General features: G+C 37.1%; 1 protein-coding gene across 17 annotated transcripts in view; it reads right to left on the bottom strand.

Annotated features, from left to right (window-relative positions):
- kif1b (kinesin family member 1B) overlaps positions 1 to 18,684 on the bottom strand; it is an 84,951-nt gene that overhangs the window by 31,885 nt on the left and 34,382 nt on the right. For 7 of the 17 annotated variants that reach the window (XM_028452734.1, XM_028452736.1, XM_028452746.1 and 4 more), the window contains 8 exons: positions 17,630 to 17,841; positions 15,891 to 15,970; positions 15,009 to 15,084; positions 13,095 to 13,174; positions 12,595 to 12,701; positions 11,883 to 11,966; positions 9,388 to 9,568; positions 9,231 to 9,303 (listed from right to left, as the gene is read on the bottom strand). In XM_028452734.1, coding sequence (XP_028308535.1) covers positions 9,231 to 9,303; positions 9,388 to 9,568; positions 11,883 to 11,966; positions 12,595 to 12,701; positions 13,095 to 13,174; positions 15,009 to 15,084; positions 15,891 to 15,970; positions 17,630 to 17,841 — 893 coding nt within the window. Of the gene's footprint in view, positions 1 to 2,760; positions 6,676 to 9,230; positions 9,304 to 9,387; positions 9,569 to 11,882; positions 11,967 to 12,594; positions 12,702 to 13,094; positions 13,175 to 15,008; positions 15,085 to 15,890; positions 15,971 to 17,629; positions 17,842 to 18,684 lie in introns of those variants that run through there. The other 10 variants (XM_028452741.1, XM_028452743.1, XM_028452742.1 and 7 more) reach the window with 3 other exon arrangements.

The following is an 18,684-nucleotide window of genomic DNA, read 5'->3' as shown; positions in this document are numbered from 1 at the left end:
TTCAAAGTGTCTAAATTGGAACAATTAGTAGGTACAATTAGTTTAAACTGGCAAATAATGGGTATGACAAATCATGAATGGGGTTAAATTGGCAAATATAAGCATGAAATATGGTGAAAAGAGGTTAAAAGTGACAATGATGGGTCAACATATGTGACAATAGGTGGGAAAAGTGATAAGGGTTTATGAGTGTTGAAAATGTCTTGAAAGTGGAAAAAATGTGCAGAAAAGCCATTTAAAATGGATGGAGATGCCTTAAAAGGAGCAACAATATGGTAAGAAAAGGTGATGAAAATAGGTTAGAATATGACAAGTTTGGTGTCATTGCAGAAAAAGGTTAAAAATAAGTCAAAAATTGGCACAAATTGTCCAAAAAATATTCTTAATTTCTTGAAGGCATCTGGTGACCCCCTCCCAAAGTTGAGAACCCCTGCTCTAAAAAATGAGGGTGAATTCAAAGTTTTACTCCGTCTTCACATGAAAATGACCGAACATTGTTCTTAAAGGCAGTGCAAAATCAATTTGTTTGCAATTTATAATTTGTTGAATTTTTCTGGACTCCTCCCAACATTGGAATCATTGAATTGGATTAATTTATCATTTCCTTGCTGTGAAAACGACTAAAGGTCCCTCCATGTATGTCATCACTACATCCTCACAGAAATGTAATTGATAATTAATTACAATTATGACGTAATTATAATTGTTATTGTAAGTGGAAATATATGTTGCTGTCATAATTGAATTGTAATTGAGTTCAGATAATTGACGTAATTGAAATTGCCATGGAAACTGTATAAAACCTGTCATTTACAATTTAATTAAACGCAAAATTGGGGAACCATGTTACTGTTCTATGGCTTATACATACGTAGTTAATTATTAATTATGTTTCATATTAAGCCATATTATATGTTAGTTCTCTTGAGGATCATTGTACCATTTAAAGAAAAAATGTAAATCGAGGCATATACTGACAGGAAAAAAGGCTCAGACGCCCACACCAAAAATACTAATGCCAATATTTTCCTGGCTAAAGAAGCCTATGGTTAACCAAGAGATGAGAAACTACTTAGATGATAGATCATATTTTTTTGTGTATTTTACAGCTGATTTAAGACATCATAAGAGACGCTAACAGAAAGCTAAGAGGAAGGTTACATTTTATGGGGTTATTTATTAAAGGTTTAGTAATTGCGATTAATTACGTTTGAACTTGAGTAATTGAGAACATAATTGTCATTGACTTTCAGGGGGAAGATAATAATTGTAACTAATTGTAATTTGAAAAAGATTTGGTCACTGTACACATAATTGAGTTGTGTTTGAACATGAATAATTGAAGACGCAATTGTAATTTCAAAATGTAATTGACCCTAACCCTGGAACATACTGTATACATGATAATATTTTCCTTTATTGCCCCTCAGAGGTTAGATAAGTGCTGTAGATCACAGAAGCTGCAACACAACGTAGTCATTTGATAATCAGGTCATGTGATTTGGTTGACATATTTTTTTTCCATTTCCATAATTTTTTTTAACATTGTCTTTTAATTAGAACGTACTCAATCTGATGAACATGAATGCAACTTCTAAATAATAAAAAAAATAAAAGCATCAAATACTATATTTAGTTTGTCTTAAAGCTTTTACCAGAATTATTTTATGTTACATATAGTATTTGTTCCGATTTGCTCATTTGACATCATATCTCACCCTTTCACATTAGCATACTCCAACCTCAGAATAAACATCAATTTGCATTGAATTTAGTCTTTGACATTTTGTCAACAAAATTAAATATTGGATGAAAGTGATTTCAGTTTGTTCCATAATGATTTTAGTCATCCTGCCTTAGTTATATGAAAGCTAAATATTTTAAAATAAAAGTCTGGAAACAAGTTTGGTAACAATGGGCCATAAGACCCTTAAAGCGAAATAGATTTGATTTGAAGTTTAACTCTGCAGATTTCTTTCTGGTGTCAAGTAATTCTAACTAAAAAAAGACAGTGAATATACAGTATATATGGTTCAAAAATCATATCAGGGAAATGATGTGAACAGCTCCCCCCAAACAATAAAAATAAACATTGATATGAGCATAAATAAAAATGAGCATTTCTTAAATCCCATGTGTCAAACTTAAGGCCCGGGGGCCAAATCCAGCCCTTTAGAGCATCAAATTCAGCCAGCTTGAAAGTAAAAAAAATATGAAACATTTTGTAAATAAACAAATTCAGTTGTAGATATCTCAGCCCCTCCAAATACACAAATTCAATTGAAATCCACAATATTTGCAGGGCTCAGTTTTCCTTATAATACATGACAGCAGTCATTTTTAATGTCAAATTGTTGAAAAAACACTACATTTTTCAAAAATCTTGCACATTTTTCACAAATAAAAAAAAATCTGGGAAATTTAGGTGAATATACTGCAGGGACTGATATACTCACATACTTTATCTTTTTTTAAAAAATAATTTATACATCATTTATACGTGAAAGTGCAAACCAGTGCACATTAACGTTGAATTTGCTCTTTTCCCACCTAAAATCTGTGGCCCACTTAAGCTAATCTTGGTCCGTATTTGGCCCTTGAACTACGATGAGTTTGCCACCCCAGTCTTAAATCAAATAATTGTCACTTAATATACAATCAAGCTCTCTTTCCTTACGGCGTAGCTTGGCTTCTGTTTGCATCATAACATTTAACACTCATTTAATGATGATCAAAGAAAAAGATTAACGTACAACCAAATGCAGCACATGAAGCACAACATTTTATTGCATCCATTCTTTAAAAATAAGCCTGTGAATAAAACCGTTCCACTGAGAAGCCGAAGGACATAATACACAGTGAGGCACTTCATAAATGTAGACTCGTACAACAAACACACCAACACCAATACACAGATTATACCAGCGTTTCATAGGCGGTTGACACAGCACGTAATAATAGAATCAAAGTGGTTTCATTCCAGCTGACCTGCTCACTATCAGCACATAGAGCAAGTTAAATAACATTCTCTTTTAAATGGAAAAATGTTTATCGGGCCAGAAAAGAAATGATCAAAAATGCAAGACGAAGTGCAGCTACGTGTCGATCATTTGGTTTGTTACAGTAAGGCAGAATATAACACAATCTAAGCTTTATGATATAAAACCATTTTAGAACATTGACAGTCCTCTAAAAGCACTTTTCATGGCACTCAAAGCACCTAACCATTATTCATTCACATCAATCATACTGTGTCATTGAAACGCTTCATAGGCCATGGTAAACAAACTAGATATCACAAAATATCAACTGGTTCTTTAATCCTCCTATTATCCTTGGGGTTAATTTGACCCCATTCAATGTTTATGATTCAAAAAATAGTAGTCGACTTTAATTTCTTTGCTTCGTATTTCATCACTTTTCCTAATTTGATGGGTACAATTTATTAGGCATATATTGTAATTATCTTAACATCTTTTCACTGTGCTGAATGCATATTGTAGCATTGGTGTTCCTCTGGGGTCAATTTGACCCCAAGCTGTTTTAGCTGTGTAAGATGTGTGTGACCTTACATCCCAACACATGCAGGTGCAGAGTTGATACTTTTGAGTTGATACGTTGTAGGAAAAGTCACATCATTGCCACAACCAATAGGGTTCATACTCTAGTGATAATGTTGTGAGTAAATTTGATTAAGATTTGGAGGAAAAATGTTCAAGATAAATTAATTCTAATTTAAAGGTTTGTCTTGAGTTGATAGTGGTGCTAGAGAACAGATCCAGGTTTCATTATCAAGGGGTTATTTATGTATTCAACAAATAAACAAAGTGCCTGACACAAAAACTTGGTCAATACATTTCTGAAAATAATTCTCTGGAGGCAAATCTCTGGGGTCAGATTGACCCAAAGGGTAAAATGTGTTATAATATTCAAGGATAATGAGAGGGTTAAAAGCTTAACATGCAGCCATGCACATTTTGTTGCGAATTAAAAGATGTATTGGCTGAAGTGGAAAAGGCATAAACTCTAAACATAAATCTGCAACTGTGCAGCTTTAAGGAACGGATTGAGCTGAAACAGTCTCATTAGATATGGATATTTCTGCTTGAAAGCATTCTGCTCTTTGTTGTCCTCCTAAAATACTCCAGGGTGAGTCTTTGGGAGTCATGGAAACGGGCGGCCATTAGAAAAAAACAGTAAACTCTGTGCTTATTCAGTGAACCACAAACCGACAGCAATCAGTCCTACTGAGCAGAGTTAGTTTGTTGTTAAAGTCTGAGTTAAACATTGCGCTTTTCAGTATTAGTGTTTTCACTAACCAATTACACAAATTACTTGAGAAAGCCTAAAAGTGTGGTACAGGAGTGGATGGTGGTTTTCCATTCGAGCTAATTGAAATGTAGAAAGAGTTTAACAACTTAACAGATTAAGAAGCTGCAAAATTAGTTTTGGTTAGACATGTTAAAAAGCTTCCTTCATAAAAACCTGATGAAAGATGTTTAGGCACTGGATTAAAAGGGAAGAAGAACGCTTTAATGCAAAAGCAAAGCAGGATTATTCACGTCAAAGCATTAAAGCACACTTTTTTCTTTTAAAAAAATAGCATTAATAAGCTGATGATTGCATTTGCTCTTTTTCCAACACCGCTTCAACTAATCTTCATGATCATTTGTAACTGAAATATTCTACTGGTAATAAAAAAAAATATGACACTTCAACAAATTCATACTGTAAAGACTAAAAAAAACCTGCACCTATAATCAAACCCCTATAATGGCAAGGATGTAAACTCAGAAATCCCACAGTAAAAACCATTTTGGAAAATCAAAGGATGATTTAAAGAAAATGTCACATCATGATATGATCAGAGTTGGCATGGCATTCCACTTTTGCGACTAACGGATAGTTCCCTTGTGATCTGTTGGCTTAACATCCTGATGACAGCTGACAAGACGATAAAGTAATACAGTAAAAAAAAATGCTTTGAAAAGATGATGATGATGAAATGTCTTTTTATAGCAAACTCGTATCAACCGGTAACACTGAGGTCAAGTGCAAAAGTGAGTTTGCTTGAGCACTGTTGTGATCTGTAATGCGTTTGCCTACTCCTACAGTTCCTCAGACTGCCGTCTCTCTGCTGGCTTTTAGATTGGGAGCGGACATCTGCCTGCGCATGCGGGGAGGGGCCTGATAATGGACTGGGTAATTGGGAGGATCTGCGGTATGATAGAGTTGGTAGCCATTAAAAGTGGCGTCTGAAAAGGGCATGTTGTTATGATAGGGGTATGGCTGTTGTTGGGGCTGATGGTAGAGCTTGGGCTGGTTCTGCTGGTGGCGAGGTTGGTAGAACGCCTGCGTGTGTCTACGGTTGTTGTCGCCGTGCTGCAGGGACTCCATGGAGCCCGAAGGCCGCTGGCGGTGGTTGAAGGAGTTGCTGCGGCCTCGTTCGTAGAACTGTTGATGCTGCTGCTGCTGGTGCTGCTGGCTGTTCCTGTAGTTGTTTCTGTGAGCCTGGCTTGGAGATTGCTCCAAGTCTTTTCCTCCTCTGCGCTGAACCGATGGGCTAGACCCAGGAGGGGTGACTTGAACAATAGAAGCAGCCATCTTGGCCGGACACTGCACCTCCTCACAATCCTGGCTCTCTGCTTCTTCTTCTTCTTCTACAGCTTCTTTGGGCACCTTTAGCTCAATGACCTGTTGATCTGTAATTATGATATGAGTGCCAGGGCTCCACGAGTTGCGATGCTTGGGGTTACTTTTGAAAGGGAAGCGTAGCTTTCTATCCTCTGGGGGGATAAAGCGATGAGGTCCGGTGTGTCTGCGCAGCTGCTTGGAGATGTCTTGCTGTTGGAGGTTCTTTAGGCGGGCCTGGTCTTGTCGCATCCAGCGCATGGGGCCTCGTTTTAGAGAGGAGTCGTCCCCTGCACTCTGACCTATTAAATAATCTACATCCTCTCCTACAGGATTTTCAGTTTCAGGTGGTTTTCCATCAAGGGGGCTTGGTGTTCTCACAACACAAGGAGACGCACTAACAGCAGGAGGCGCCTCTTGAGCCTCTGGGGTGATCAGTGGGAGGACTTTTTCCATCTTGACCATCTTATTCCTGAGAGCACGGATCTGCTCGTCCTTCATGTTGTTCTGTTTCTTCACCTCCTGGAGGATGTCTTCAAGTTTATCAATGTGCACCTTTAGCTCGTCCATGACAGCACCCCCCGGTCGGGTCCCGTTGGTTATAACGTCCTCAATGCGCTCGTCGCCAACACCTACAGTGTCCCAAACATCCCGAGCCACCGCCCTCCACGAGTCGCGCTCATTAGGGTCTTTCTTGCTGTAGCTAGCACAAAGCTCCTTCATCTTTACAATAGCCAGGGCCTCAATTTCCTGTCGCGTGTGACGGAAATCATTGAGCGCGACTTCATAACAGATTTCTTTGACCGCCTGGATCTTCAGGTCAGAGATGGTAACCCACTTGGAGTCCTTGGTGATGCGGCGTCGCTGAGGGATCTGGTACATTTTAACGGGCTCTCTTCTTTTCCCACTGCTGGGTAAGCCACACTTTTTCACAATAGTCTGCACTTTGCTGGGAGGCAGCTTTTCCCTCAGGGAAGTGATCAGTCTCCAGCTTTCCTCACAAGACCTCTTATCTGAGTCATCCCCACTATCAGAGTCTCCATCCTTGAGGAAACAACACAGGACACAAACCAAACAGTTCCCCAAAAAAAAGAAGAGAAATTACAATGGGAAATCAGGGAAAGGATGAAGAATGACTTAAAATAAAGATGAATAAAGAGATGTAAATATGCAACATGGGAACTACAACCACAAATTAAATCGCTATCCCAATCAGAACGTCTCATTTTAGGCTTTTAACTAAAGATAATCACCTTGTAAAAACAAGATAAGTATATTTAACATACATCCTTACTGTATAAGATGTATGACAGCATGCAACAATAATCAAGAATTGGGTTGAAAAAGAAAGATATAAAACTACACAACAGTGGCTTTCATTGACTTACTTCTTTGAAAGAGAAATTCTTGTCCAGATTCATTATATTTCCTCTTAAGAAAAAGTATTTTCTCAGTGATCAACTCTGATATTTTAAACTAGTTTTCCCAGTGTTGCATATTGATATTAAAAATAAAAAATAAAGCATGTTTACATGATTAAAAAGAAAATACAAATAGATGATGGTCCCTGATTGGAGCTCCTCTGTATTGTTTTTTTTTGTGATTTTCCTCCTTCTGATTTGGAAACTTAGTGATTTGAAAGCTTGATCCCAAACATGCTACAGAGGCATGCATGTAGATGGAGTGATGCGCTTTCCCCTTTAGTCCGAAAGGCTTGTGTTGGCTTTAGTATTAGCGGTGAGTTAGAAGACAGTATTGTTACAGTGAATGAGAAAGTCAGTAGAGAGAGCAGAGGCAGACGTGAGCACAGAAGTATTAATAATCCACTACAAGAAAGATGTTAGTTGTGAGGAAAATAATGCAGTTTCTCATTTGTTTTGTGTCGACAACATACATTACAGATCACAACCAGTAGGTACTGATGATTCAGATAGGATGTATGAATTGATTGGTTTCTATTGCCAAAGGTGGACATGTTATGTCTCTGGAGGTTTGAGCTACTGTATTTTATTGTTTAAAAGAAGAAGGAAAAAAAGGAATGCTTGTATAAAACCAACAAAATATGAAAGAGGGTTTGTGATTCACTGAATGAGCTGTGACTCCACTCGGTTGTGGTGGTGCCGTGCCGCAGAATATTACACAGATTCCAGGTAGGATAAGCCAAAGAAGTCAATGAGAAACCACATTGTCACTATCTTTCAAAAGCTAGAGCAGAATATCATTTGGTTATTACAATGCATTGGATGTGTCAGCAACTGCATTGGAAGGATGAAACTCAGGATAAATCAGAGTAAGAAAACTAGAATAGAAATCTAATTCCAAGCAAATCAGCAGCCACTTCAAAGTCAAATAAGACCAACGACGAACACTGCAACTTAGTCTGGAAACCAGTATTGAATGAGTTAAGAGATCATGCTATTAATAACTTGAACCATGCAAAAGCAGCATTAAATTTGAAAAAAAAAAAAGGTAGAAATCCACTAATCTCAGTTCCCTTGAAAGGGATTTGTCAATGTCTGATCTAACACTGTTGTAATGTGAGCTGCTGTTTTTGCAAGATTCAGATTCACTCTCTGAAAAGACAGAAATCAGAAACTAGGGATATAAAAAGGGGGAAAAGCTTTACAATCTACTTTTCTCAATTAAATCCATAGAGAAAAAAATTGATAGAAATCAAGAGGAAGGCGAGAAAAAGCTAATTTGTCTCAAACCAGAAAACATCCATGCAAGGAAAACAGGCGTGCACTTGGAATAAGTCTCAAACACACAAACATCTCAGGAGAATTAGTACTAGTCAGATTCAAACTATGTGAAACAAGCCTCAGAGAATAAAAATCAGCTTTCACAGTCCATAAAACCCATGAGCGCTAACTTTAAAAACAACTTTTAAACATTTATATACAATTAATGCACACAGACTTTCATAAAACTCAACCTTCAAAATGCATTATAGTTACTTTGAAAGAGATTTTCCAAAACAAGAGAACAATTTTAAAGGTTCAGTGTGTAAAAGGTTTCAACTCAAATCTTTTATTGTGGAGACATTTAACAGGGGATTGCACACTGTGAATGTTACAGTAATGGTTAGCTGATTAGCATGCTAGATAGATAGATATAAAAAGGAGATGGGACGATATTCAATGGATGTTCAGAATGTTCATTTAACGAGGGGCAGAATGGGACCACTATCAAATAAAGAACAACTTTATAAAATGTAACAATATTTAAGACTTGCAACATGTTGGTAAATATTAAAAAAAAACAAGTGTCAAGTATTTTTTTATTTTATTATTTAAAAATGTTAATATTTCATAATTGTATTTTATTTACTAATATACTTAATTATTACAAAACATGTCTTTTGTGTGATGGATTTGACAGTTGTCCTGATTATTTCTATGGGTAGAAGCTAGCTGCTGTGTGCAGTTAGCCCCCTGGTAAAATGAAGCCATTCTCATGGTGATCATGCCCATTCTCCTATTTACAGCCTAATATGAGGCTTCTGCAGATAATTTCGGTTGTTATAAACAACAATAACACACTGAACCCTTAAGATGTCTCAAAGAAGAATTACTAAATTAATGTATAAATTAACTCACCAGTCGCTGTTGCTCCAGAAGCTGGTCTGCTTCTTCCTTCTCCTTTTTGTACAAGATTTCCATCTCGGTGAGCCTATGCACATAGGAACATTTTAAATTGATTCAAATAATTTATATTTATATTCACACAGTGAATAAAACTGGACGGACTGCATACCGTTTCTCCATCTCCTGCTTCATGTCGATTCCCTGTTTCTCCAGAAGTTCCCTCTGAGCAAACGTCCAGTCCACTGGCTCCACGGGGGTTTCAGCCGTAGGCGTTTTCTCTCGTTCAGCCCTGGCCTGCTCTGGGTGGTTGAACCTGAATACGTGGTTCTTTCCCATGATGATTCGGTTGCCTGAAGGAAAGAGTGCAACCGGAAATCAGTAAGGCATGTAAACAGCAGAGCCGTCCCATCCTGATCTTGTTCTTAAAACTATTTTGGTAACATTTTACTTGAAATTTTATACATAAGGCTGTCATTAAGATGTCATAAAGTGTCGTTTGCAAAATTATGACACCTTTGGCCTTTTTTGGGTTAGGTGGAGGGATCTCGTGGGGATTGGTATGGTTAAGGTCACAAAGGGTTATGGTAACAAATTACACTTAATGACAGCCTTCATGATACTTTATTCATACTAATGACAGGTGTTATGTCATAATAATGACTGAGTTATGTACAAAACTTCAAGTAAAGTGTTACCACAATTTCTATAATGTAAGTAAAGCTATGTTTACACTGCACATCAATTCAGATTTTTTTGCCCATATCTGATTTTTTCAAGTCAATGTGAACAGTACAATTCCGATTTTTTCCAATCGGACGCAGGCCACGTTCATATGTGGATATCCTGATATTTTGCAATGCGATTGCTGTATGAACAGCCAGGTTGCATTCTATCCGACCTTTACGTCACTAAAATGTGATAGCGTCATAAATCTGCGTCCCAGATGGAGCAGCAGGGAAGGGGGGACACCCAGGTGGAGGACACAAGTAGAAAAGTAGACGGTGGAAGGAAAGTGAGTTCTTGAAATTAATAAATATTTATTATATTCTACATATTATCTGTGCCATGCACACAGACGAGATGCTTCCATATTTATTTCCGTAAACAGCGTGTGCCAGCTTGCGCACGTAGTACCTCAGGACCTCTTTTGCGCATGCGGGTCACTTCAGGGTCGCATTTCGTTCATACTCCAAACTGATAGAAGATGCATTTCATGTCTAAATAATAATGAGCACACACAAAGAAAACTGATTTAAATAAAATGTCCCAATTGAGCATTAAGACCTGGGGCCTCATTTATAAATGTGTGCCTAGGTAAGCACACTTCAGCTGGCGTACGCTAAAAACCAGGAAGTGCGTACGAAAATGAGCAAATAAAAAAAACTTCACTCAATGTGAAGTGGAGGTATTAATTGTTGAGGTGGACACACGCAGGAGAGCGTAATTTGGTGACAGTGAACATTAGAAATGATAGAAAGTCAGATTGCGTTGTGTTGCCTCATCAGACTGTGCAGCAAATTGATCGGCAATTTTGCACAATAATCATGTGATTTTGATTACAATTATTATTGTCACTCACTCCTTGCAGGCATCAGTATAATTTTTTCCTTCAAATAATGTGTTGTGAAATGTTCAATGTGTTCGATTATTTCACACAATTTCTATTAACTCATTCAGTGCCAGAAATTTTCAGATTTTCTACCCCCCTCAGTGCCAGCCGTTTTTGAGCATTTTGACTGATTTTAAAGTATGTAGTACTAAGTACTATGACTATCTGAAATCTGACACCAGATTCTGAAAGATTGAAGCCTCTACTATCATCAAAAAAAAAAAATTGGTTTCTGGCTCGTTTCGTTCTTTTGTAATCAGCCGTTGAATAGAGCAAGTTTTATAGAAATCTTCATTTTCAGAGCAAAAAGCTGAGAAAACAGCCTTTTTCTAAAAGAAAAAATTTGTCAGTAACTTTAAAGCTATTTTTTTGCTTTAGTGACAACTCTATCATCTGAACATTGTTTCCTTATATAAAACAAAAAAACAAACACTGAGACCGGGCTTTTGATGGCAAAATTATTATCATTTTGCTATCCATGAGTTCCACACATGCTCTGGTCCAGTGTGCACTGCTGGGAACGTCAACTCTCGTACGTAGCGCCATTTTCTGTCTTGTAAACGCCTTTCCTCCTCTCCCTCTTACCTCTGCTGAGCACAGATGATCTCTCATCCAAAGGTACGGTGCTAGCTCCTAAGTGTCACCTATTATTTTGCTATCTGGCTCACAGGCTGGGGGTGTTTTGTACCATGGACGAGTTTTCTCCTCAATGGCACTGAGCGTTTGGATTTGAAATGACGAGTTATCTCGTCAATGGCACTGAGTGAGTTAATTTCATAGAGCTGTCATTAATGTCATCCTTCTCCCGTTGGTGTCGGAGTTTCCCGTTTCTCATGAGTTTGTGCGTACGGCAGGGTCAGAGCTGCCGTGGAGGTGCGCACATTATCTAGTAAGGTTTTCTTTTAAATAAATCCCAAACTTTGCTTATATTTGATGTACGTTTTCTTTTGTACGTACGTAGCATGTATAAATGAGGCCTCTGCAGTGTGACCGTAGCCTAATTCTTAATATTCATCACATTATGGTTTACTATAAACAACAAACGTTAGACATACCTGAGCGAAGCTGGATCGCATCCTCCACCCGCTTGCCGTTGACGTAGGTCTCAGACCCCTCACAGGGCACCAGCAGCACAATAACTTCAAACACAAAATAAAGCAACACTTTGTAAGTTAACAACTTAAACTTTGTTTTTTGAATATTTTTGTTAAGCTATGGACTCAAACAGGACTAATACCACTAACAATACAGCAAAAAACAACTACTGCTATTCTCCAAAAACACAAACTTTTCAATTGGAAGAACATGTTAAAGTATGTAAATCTGTGTCTTTTTTTTCAAAATCACCCATGGTCTGTCCTCTCCTCCACTTAATCAATTTGTAAATATTAAAAATGTCACTCAGATCAGATCAGATCAGCTCTGCAATCATCAGCCCTGATAATCAGAAGTTCTCTTGCATTTTATTTTTTATTTAAAATATGTATTGAACAATTTAATGCAAAATTACTTGTACATTTTAAGAAGGTGAATTATAAAGTTTTATGAATGTTTTTATGCCGTTTTAGAATGTGACAGATTTTGTGATAGATATTGTTTTAAGGGTGACTTTTGACAGCTGTTCAAAGACAGCAGATGAAAAATAGCCATTAGGCTAACTCTGGTATATTTACTGTAATGTTGATGAATTTACATTGTTCCTGTCAAATAAACAACATTTAAAAACAAAAAAACAACTGGGTTTTTTGTAAGATGATGATGACTCACCGTCTCCATTGGCATTCCTTTCACTGCGGAAGATGCAGTGCTCCTCCTTTATGTGAGCGCCACTTAAAACGATGTCTTGTCTTCTTTCAGCATCAGCCTGACCCACCCTGAAACCATCATGGAGGTCATTTTAAGAGACTGGACACCACTGTTCTATTGTGTGCTGCAACAATACGTGAGCGAGCTCAGCAAAACACTCAGCAGTGGCAGAGCTAAACAGAGCTTGCACATTGTTCATATCAGTTTCTGCCCCCTGAGGGCAAACTATAAGAGGAAACGCAACACCAAAAAAAAAACGCCATTAATGTGGTGTTGGGTTTAAATTGTTTTTCAAACAGAAGCAGATTTTAAATCATTAATCAACTTGACAACCAACACTTGCTATAAACAAAGAATGAAGCTCCTCTGGTTTTCTGACACAGAATCAAACCCTGTTACAGATTCCCCTGCATTTTTTCAGTGTGTCGTGAGACTCGTGACATCCTCCTGGCTTCTTTTACCTTGTAATTCCGTCTTTGATGTAGTAGAGCAGACACTCTGACATGAGAGGATCCTCATTCAGGTTGACCAAATGTGGCGTCTGTGGGGGATGGAAAGGCTTGCATCAAAAAAGGAATTGAATCACACTGCAGGATTTCACCACTTTTGCGGCATATGTTCTGTAAAGTGATGCTGCTTCACAGTCAGACTTTTACAGAGTTTCCCAAACCAAATCACTTTTCAACACTAATAGAGGATAATAAAAATTGAAAAAAGACAATAATTGAATAGTTTATTACATTGACTAGTAGGATCAATGTTAAAAATAATAATAATGTTCCTCCACTGCCTTACTATGTGCAATATAACTCAGTATTCATTGCAAAACCCCACTTACTGCTTGTTTATATTTTTTCTGTACTGTTATCTTGACCAATATCTATTATTTATTTAGTTTTTTTATTATTTCTTTATTTCTGTATTTGTATTTAGTTTTATTGCTTGCTCTTTGTGTCTTATGGCTGCTGTAAGATGTGAATTTCCCCCATTTTGGGATAAAGTAAAGTATAATCTAATCTAATCTTTGGCATGTGAGCCAAACACCCATTTTGTTAAATGAATAAAACTGTGTTTAAGTTACTTCAAAATAATTAATAGGAATTTTGCTAAAGAGTATGAGAGATCTGCTCATTAACCATATGAGGAAACTAAATAGAGTTTGGGAAACACTGGTCTACTCAAGTGAAAAACAACACACGCTTAATTCTACAGTCTGATAAATCACTAAACTACCACTAAGCAGCTGGGTGGCTGCTCCTGTAAAACACCAACCTTTTTAGGGGAAAACACCCCATTTAACTCTGCATAAAGATCAATGGGCTTCTCAACCAAATGCTAAACCATGGTGCAGCGTTGAATGAAAAGAGAAGGAAAAAAAATTATGAAGGTGAAAATTTATGTTAAAATTGACTGGGGAATAAAGGCTGAAAATATTCCGACAATGACACAAAGATGGCTGTACCTGCACACCAACAAACCTCTACGTGTTTCTGCTGACAAGCACGTATGTTTATAGGTTTGTCTTTTGCTGCATCTACTTGCTGCAGAGTGAGGGGAACAAAACTAGTGACAACCCTACAATATCTAAGCATCTACATTAGGGGTTTCAAACTCATTTTGGTTTAGGGGCCAAATACAGACCAGTTTGACGTTAGGGGGATCACAGATTTTAGGTGATTTGTTGCCCTAAAGGGCCGGATTTGGCCCCCCGGGCCTTAAGTTTGACATAGGTGATCTAAATAAAGAAAATAACTGATGAGAAACATTTGGTCAAAATGTTGCTTGTCAAAATCTTCAATGTAGGAATTAATTACAGCATGTTCATTTTGTCTTCCTTTTTAAATAATACAGTATGTTAAGGTTTCATTTATTCAGACAACTTTTTTCAGAAAATTTACTTTGATCTCCTGACATGTTTCGACTCCTAAGCGATCAGCAGACGCCTCTGAGGAAGACTGACAGATGACAGTCAAAACATGTCAGGAGATCCAAGGAAATTTCCTGTAAAAAGTTGTCTGAATAAATGAAACCATCAAATATTACTTCAATGTAGCATATTTGTTTAAACATGAAGGGGAGAGGGAACTAACACAAGCAGCAAACTGAAAAACCAACACAAACCTCCTTAGCAGGAAAAGAATCAAAATGCTCATCAAAGGGCCTTTCGTGGCCAAGCTGAGATGTAAGTAACAGAAGCGTGGGAAGAAAACCAGTGACACAGACACAGTGAACAGTATGAGAAACAGTACAGGGAGGGTTCACATGGAAAAAAGATAACATGGTAAGGAAATGATGGAAGTGTGAGCATCATCCACTGGTCCTGTGGGATTCCCACTATCTGTATCAGTTCCTGACACCAGCCACAGTGTGTTTACCTTTTTAGGTGAAAACACACCCAACGTGCCTCCATCTTCTCGGATTGCCACCCCCATCTCTGCAAGCAAAGCCTCCCTAGAAAGAAGAACACACATTTAGAGACACAGGGATGTTTGGGCTTCATTAAATCATTTTAAAAAGAATATCCATTATATATTTGTATGACAGCGTATTAGTATCACATTAAAATAAAAAATAAAAATCTGGGCACTACGAGATTAAAGTAGTAATATTTTGCGAAAAAAGTAGTACTTTTATAAGAATAAAGTAGTACTTTTATAAGAATAAAGTCGTAACTTAATAAAATCGGAGATTCTATTAAGAGATTAAAGACATCATATTTCAAGGTTAAAGTTATAATATATATAATATATAAAGTTAAAGTTATAATATATAATATAATATCAAGAATAAAGTCATAATTTTATTAATGTCATAATATTTCCAGATTATAGTAGAAAAAATAAAGAACAAAATCGTAAATTTATGAGATTAGTCATATTTCAAGATTAAAGTAGTAATATTTCAAGATTAAAGTAGTAATTTTATGAGATTAAAGTCATAATATATAAAGATTAAAGTCATAATATTTCAAGATTAAAGTCACAACATTTCAAGATTGAAGTCATAATATTTCGAGACTAAATTTGTAATTATATCAGATTAAAGTCATAATATTTCAAGATTAATGTCATATTTTGAGACAAAAATCTTAATTCTATGAGATTAAAGTCATAATATTTCAAGATTAAAGTCATGATATTTCACTGTGCTGTTATACAGGTGGTATTGTTATTTTTTCAATTTTTTTCCAATATATCTTGAATCTCGATATATTGCCCAGCCCTACACACAGGCAGTGATGCTGTGCTGCTACTAACCTCTCCATGCGGATGGCCTCTGTCTTACGCAGTTTCTCCTCCCAGGTTTCATTGAGCTCAGCAATAATTTTCTCTGATTCCTAAACGCAAAGGGCCCAGAGTGAAAACATGCAACCTTTTAGTCTGTGACAAGCCTCTGTTGAACAGGACACAATAATGTTAAATCAATTACCAATATTTAGAATATTTAGACTGAAACCTGGACTAATAAACATACATGGTTCAAGCAACTGATAGTCAGTGACGTTTACTATGAACGCTAAACAGGCTTTTTGTTAACACTCAAACAGTGACTTTGTGAGGTCCACAAAAGGAGACGTCCACTGCCACGTTAGACCCACAAAAATAGATTTAAACCATTTGTTTAGCTATTCAGAGGACAAGTCATTAAGAATGAGTCTATTCTGGTCAGAGTTCCTCCGCGTTTGCGTAGGTTCTTGACGTCACTGGATGAGACACGACTGGGCAGTATAGTTGCTATGGAAACTGCAGCTCCTCATGGATGGTTGTTGCAGTCCTGTTTGCTGCCTGTCATCAGAGTGGGGGCGTTGGAAGATTGGATGCTACGCAATAACTGAAACCTGCTCAACCTTTCATTAATCTCTGTGTCTGTGTGTATCTGCATCTTATTTAAGTTATAGCTTAGATAACAAAGTCTTTCAGTGACGCATCTGCATGACATTTAATAGATCAGTCTGCACTTTATCCTATGTTCATTGAATTACAAAATTGTCACAATTAAATCAGATCCGACATCATCATCATTAGCTTTGCATTAGTAGGCCTATAGTATAACTGCTTTATCAAATACAATCAACTACAATTTTTTTTTTTAAATTATGACTCAATTTAAATCAGAAGATGAAAGTAGGATCTAATTAAAAATATCAGAACCAACCTTTCTTATACAAGTAACTTGTTTTTTTTCCTATTTATTTCTATTTTTCTTATTGTTTAAGGCCAACTCTAGTCCTGAGTCTCCAATCCAGCATGTTTAGATGTCTTCAACATACACAAGGGACTCCTTACCAAGTGTAGTGAAGCAGAAAAACATCATGAAAGGAGGCTCTTTAGAATAGAATTGAGCTTTAGAAATAAACATTTTTTTTTAAAAAAAAGGATAAATAAAAGGAAAAACATAAAGATTTAATCATATTTAGGGATTATAAAAAGCCCGTTATAGGAATGGGCGGGGACCTTCGCGATTCTCTATCAACCTTACCTTTAAAGCAGGGGTGTCAAACTCATATCAGTTCAGGGGCCAAAAACAAAGCAGTTTGATCTCAAGAGGGCAACAGATTTTATGTGGGAAAACGAGTTATTTCAACATTATTGTGCCCTAGTCAGCACTTCTATGTATACATAAAATACAAAATATGTAAAAAATAAAATAAAATAAAATAAAAAAGCCAACAATATCCAAGCAAGTGACAGATGTCAGTCCCAACAGGATTTCCTTGATTTGAGGAAAATCAAAAGATTTTTTAAGAAATTTGAGTTTTTAATCAACAGTTTACATAAAAATGACTGCAATCATGCGATAAAAGCTTTGGGAAAACTGTGAGCATCTGCAAATAATTTTGAGTTTCATTTACACAAAAAATTATGTTTTCTCTGTAATTTTTACTTTCTTCTGTGGGCCGAAGTGAATGCTACAAAGGGCCGGATTTGTCCCCCGGGCCTTGAATTTGAAACATGCTTTAAAGTAACCCTGCATCCTTCCCTAGGTATTACAATACCTTGAGTCTTTCAATGGCCTCCTCTCCACCAGGTGTGGACATGATGCGCTCCTGGATGCTGGTAACGGACTGCAGGTTCCCCTGGCTGCACAGCAGGCCAGAGGAGGGCGATGCTGTCAGAGAACCAATAGGGGCTGTGGAGAAATGGCCAGGGCGTTGGTTCTCTGAGGCTATCAAGTATCTATGCTTATTGTTGTGAATGTCTTTGAGGTCTGAACCAACATTAAGAGATAGAAATGAAAGAAGAAAGGTAGGCCGAAGGTGAGAAAGAGGGAATAAATGACATAAAATGAGGTAACCGGGAACAAAACACCAAACAGGAAGAGAGAGAGAGAGAGAGAAGGGAATATGGGGAAAGAGACAAAGAACAAAGGGGAGATAACACCATGTAAGACACATTTTACATCAAACAACTAAGACATACTGTAGTTAGCATGATGTGCAGCTAAAGACAGCAGCAGTTTTCACTCAAGTCTATGCCATTTTTCCTTGCAACATATGGTTCCACCTCTACAACCACGGGAAATAAATGCTTGAAATTCCAGGCTGTGGTTTTTGCAACTGTTTTCAGAACAGAACAGAGCAATTACGGTACGTCTTAGCTCCCGCCATCTTCTATGAAGATGCAGAAATACGTTAATCAGGATCTCTTAATGTGAATAAACTTGGTGAAAACTGCTGTCAGCGTAAAACTACAGGATGACATGAGGATGGAAAGTGAAGTAGGTCCAGCAGGACAGATAAGAAGCAGAGTCATGCTGCCAAAGTTCAGCCCATAGTTTAAAATCCTTGTGCACGCAAGCCTCACTCAACAGGCAAGCATCTATTCCAGCTATAGCAGCCTCAGGAATCTCTGCGGTCACACACAAAATGTGATTTAAACAAAAAACAATATGTTTATATAGAATCAAAAAAAAAGAAAAAAAAAAAGTCAACTAATTTTGACAGTTTTTCTCATCAGTATTTTAAAGGCATTAGGTCCTAAACCATTTTTGGTCAAAAAAGGAAAACATTGCATTTATTTCACAGGAGATTTTTAGTCTAAAATGTGAAAT

The sequence above is a fragment of the Gouania willdenowi genome, chromosome 7 (assembly GCF_900634775.1).
Source record: "Gouania willdenowi chromosome 7, fGouWil2.1, whole genome shotgun sequence".
Taxonomy (NCBI): Eukaryota; Metazoa; Chordata; class Actinopteri; order Blenniiformes; family Gobiesocidae; genus Gouania; species Gouania willdenowi.
This window is presented reverse-complemented; position numbering and strand designations above follow the sequence as displayed.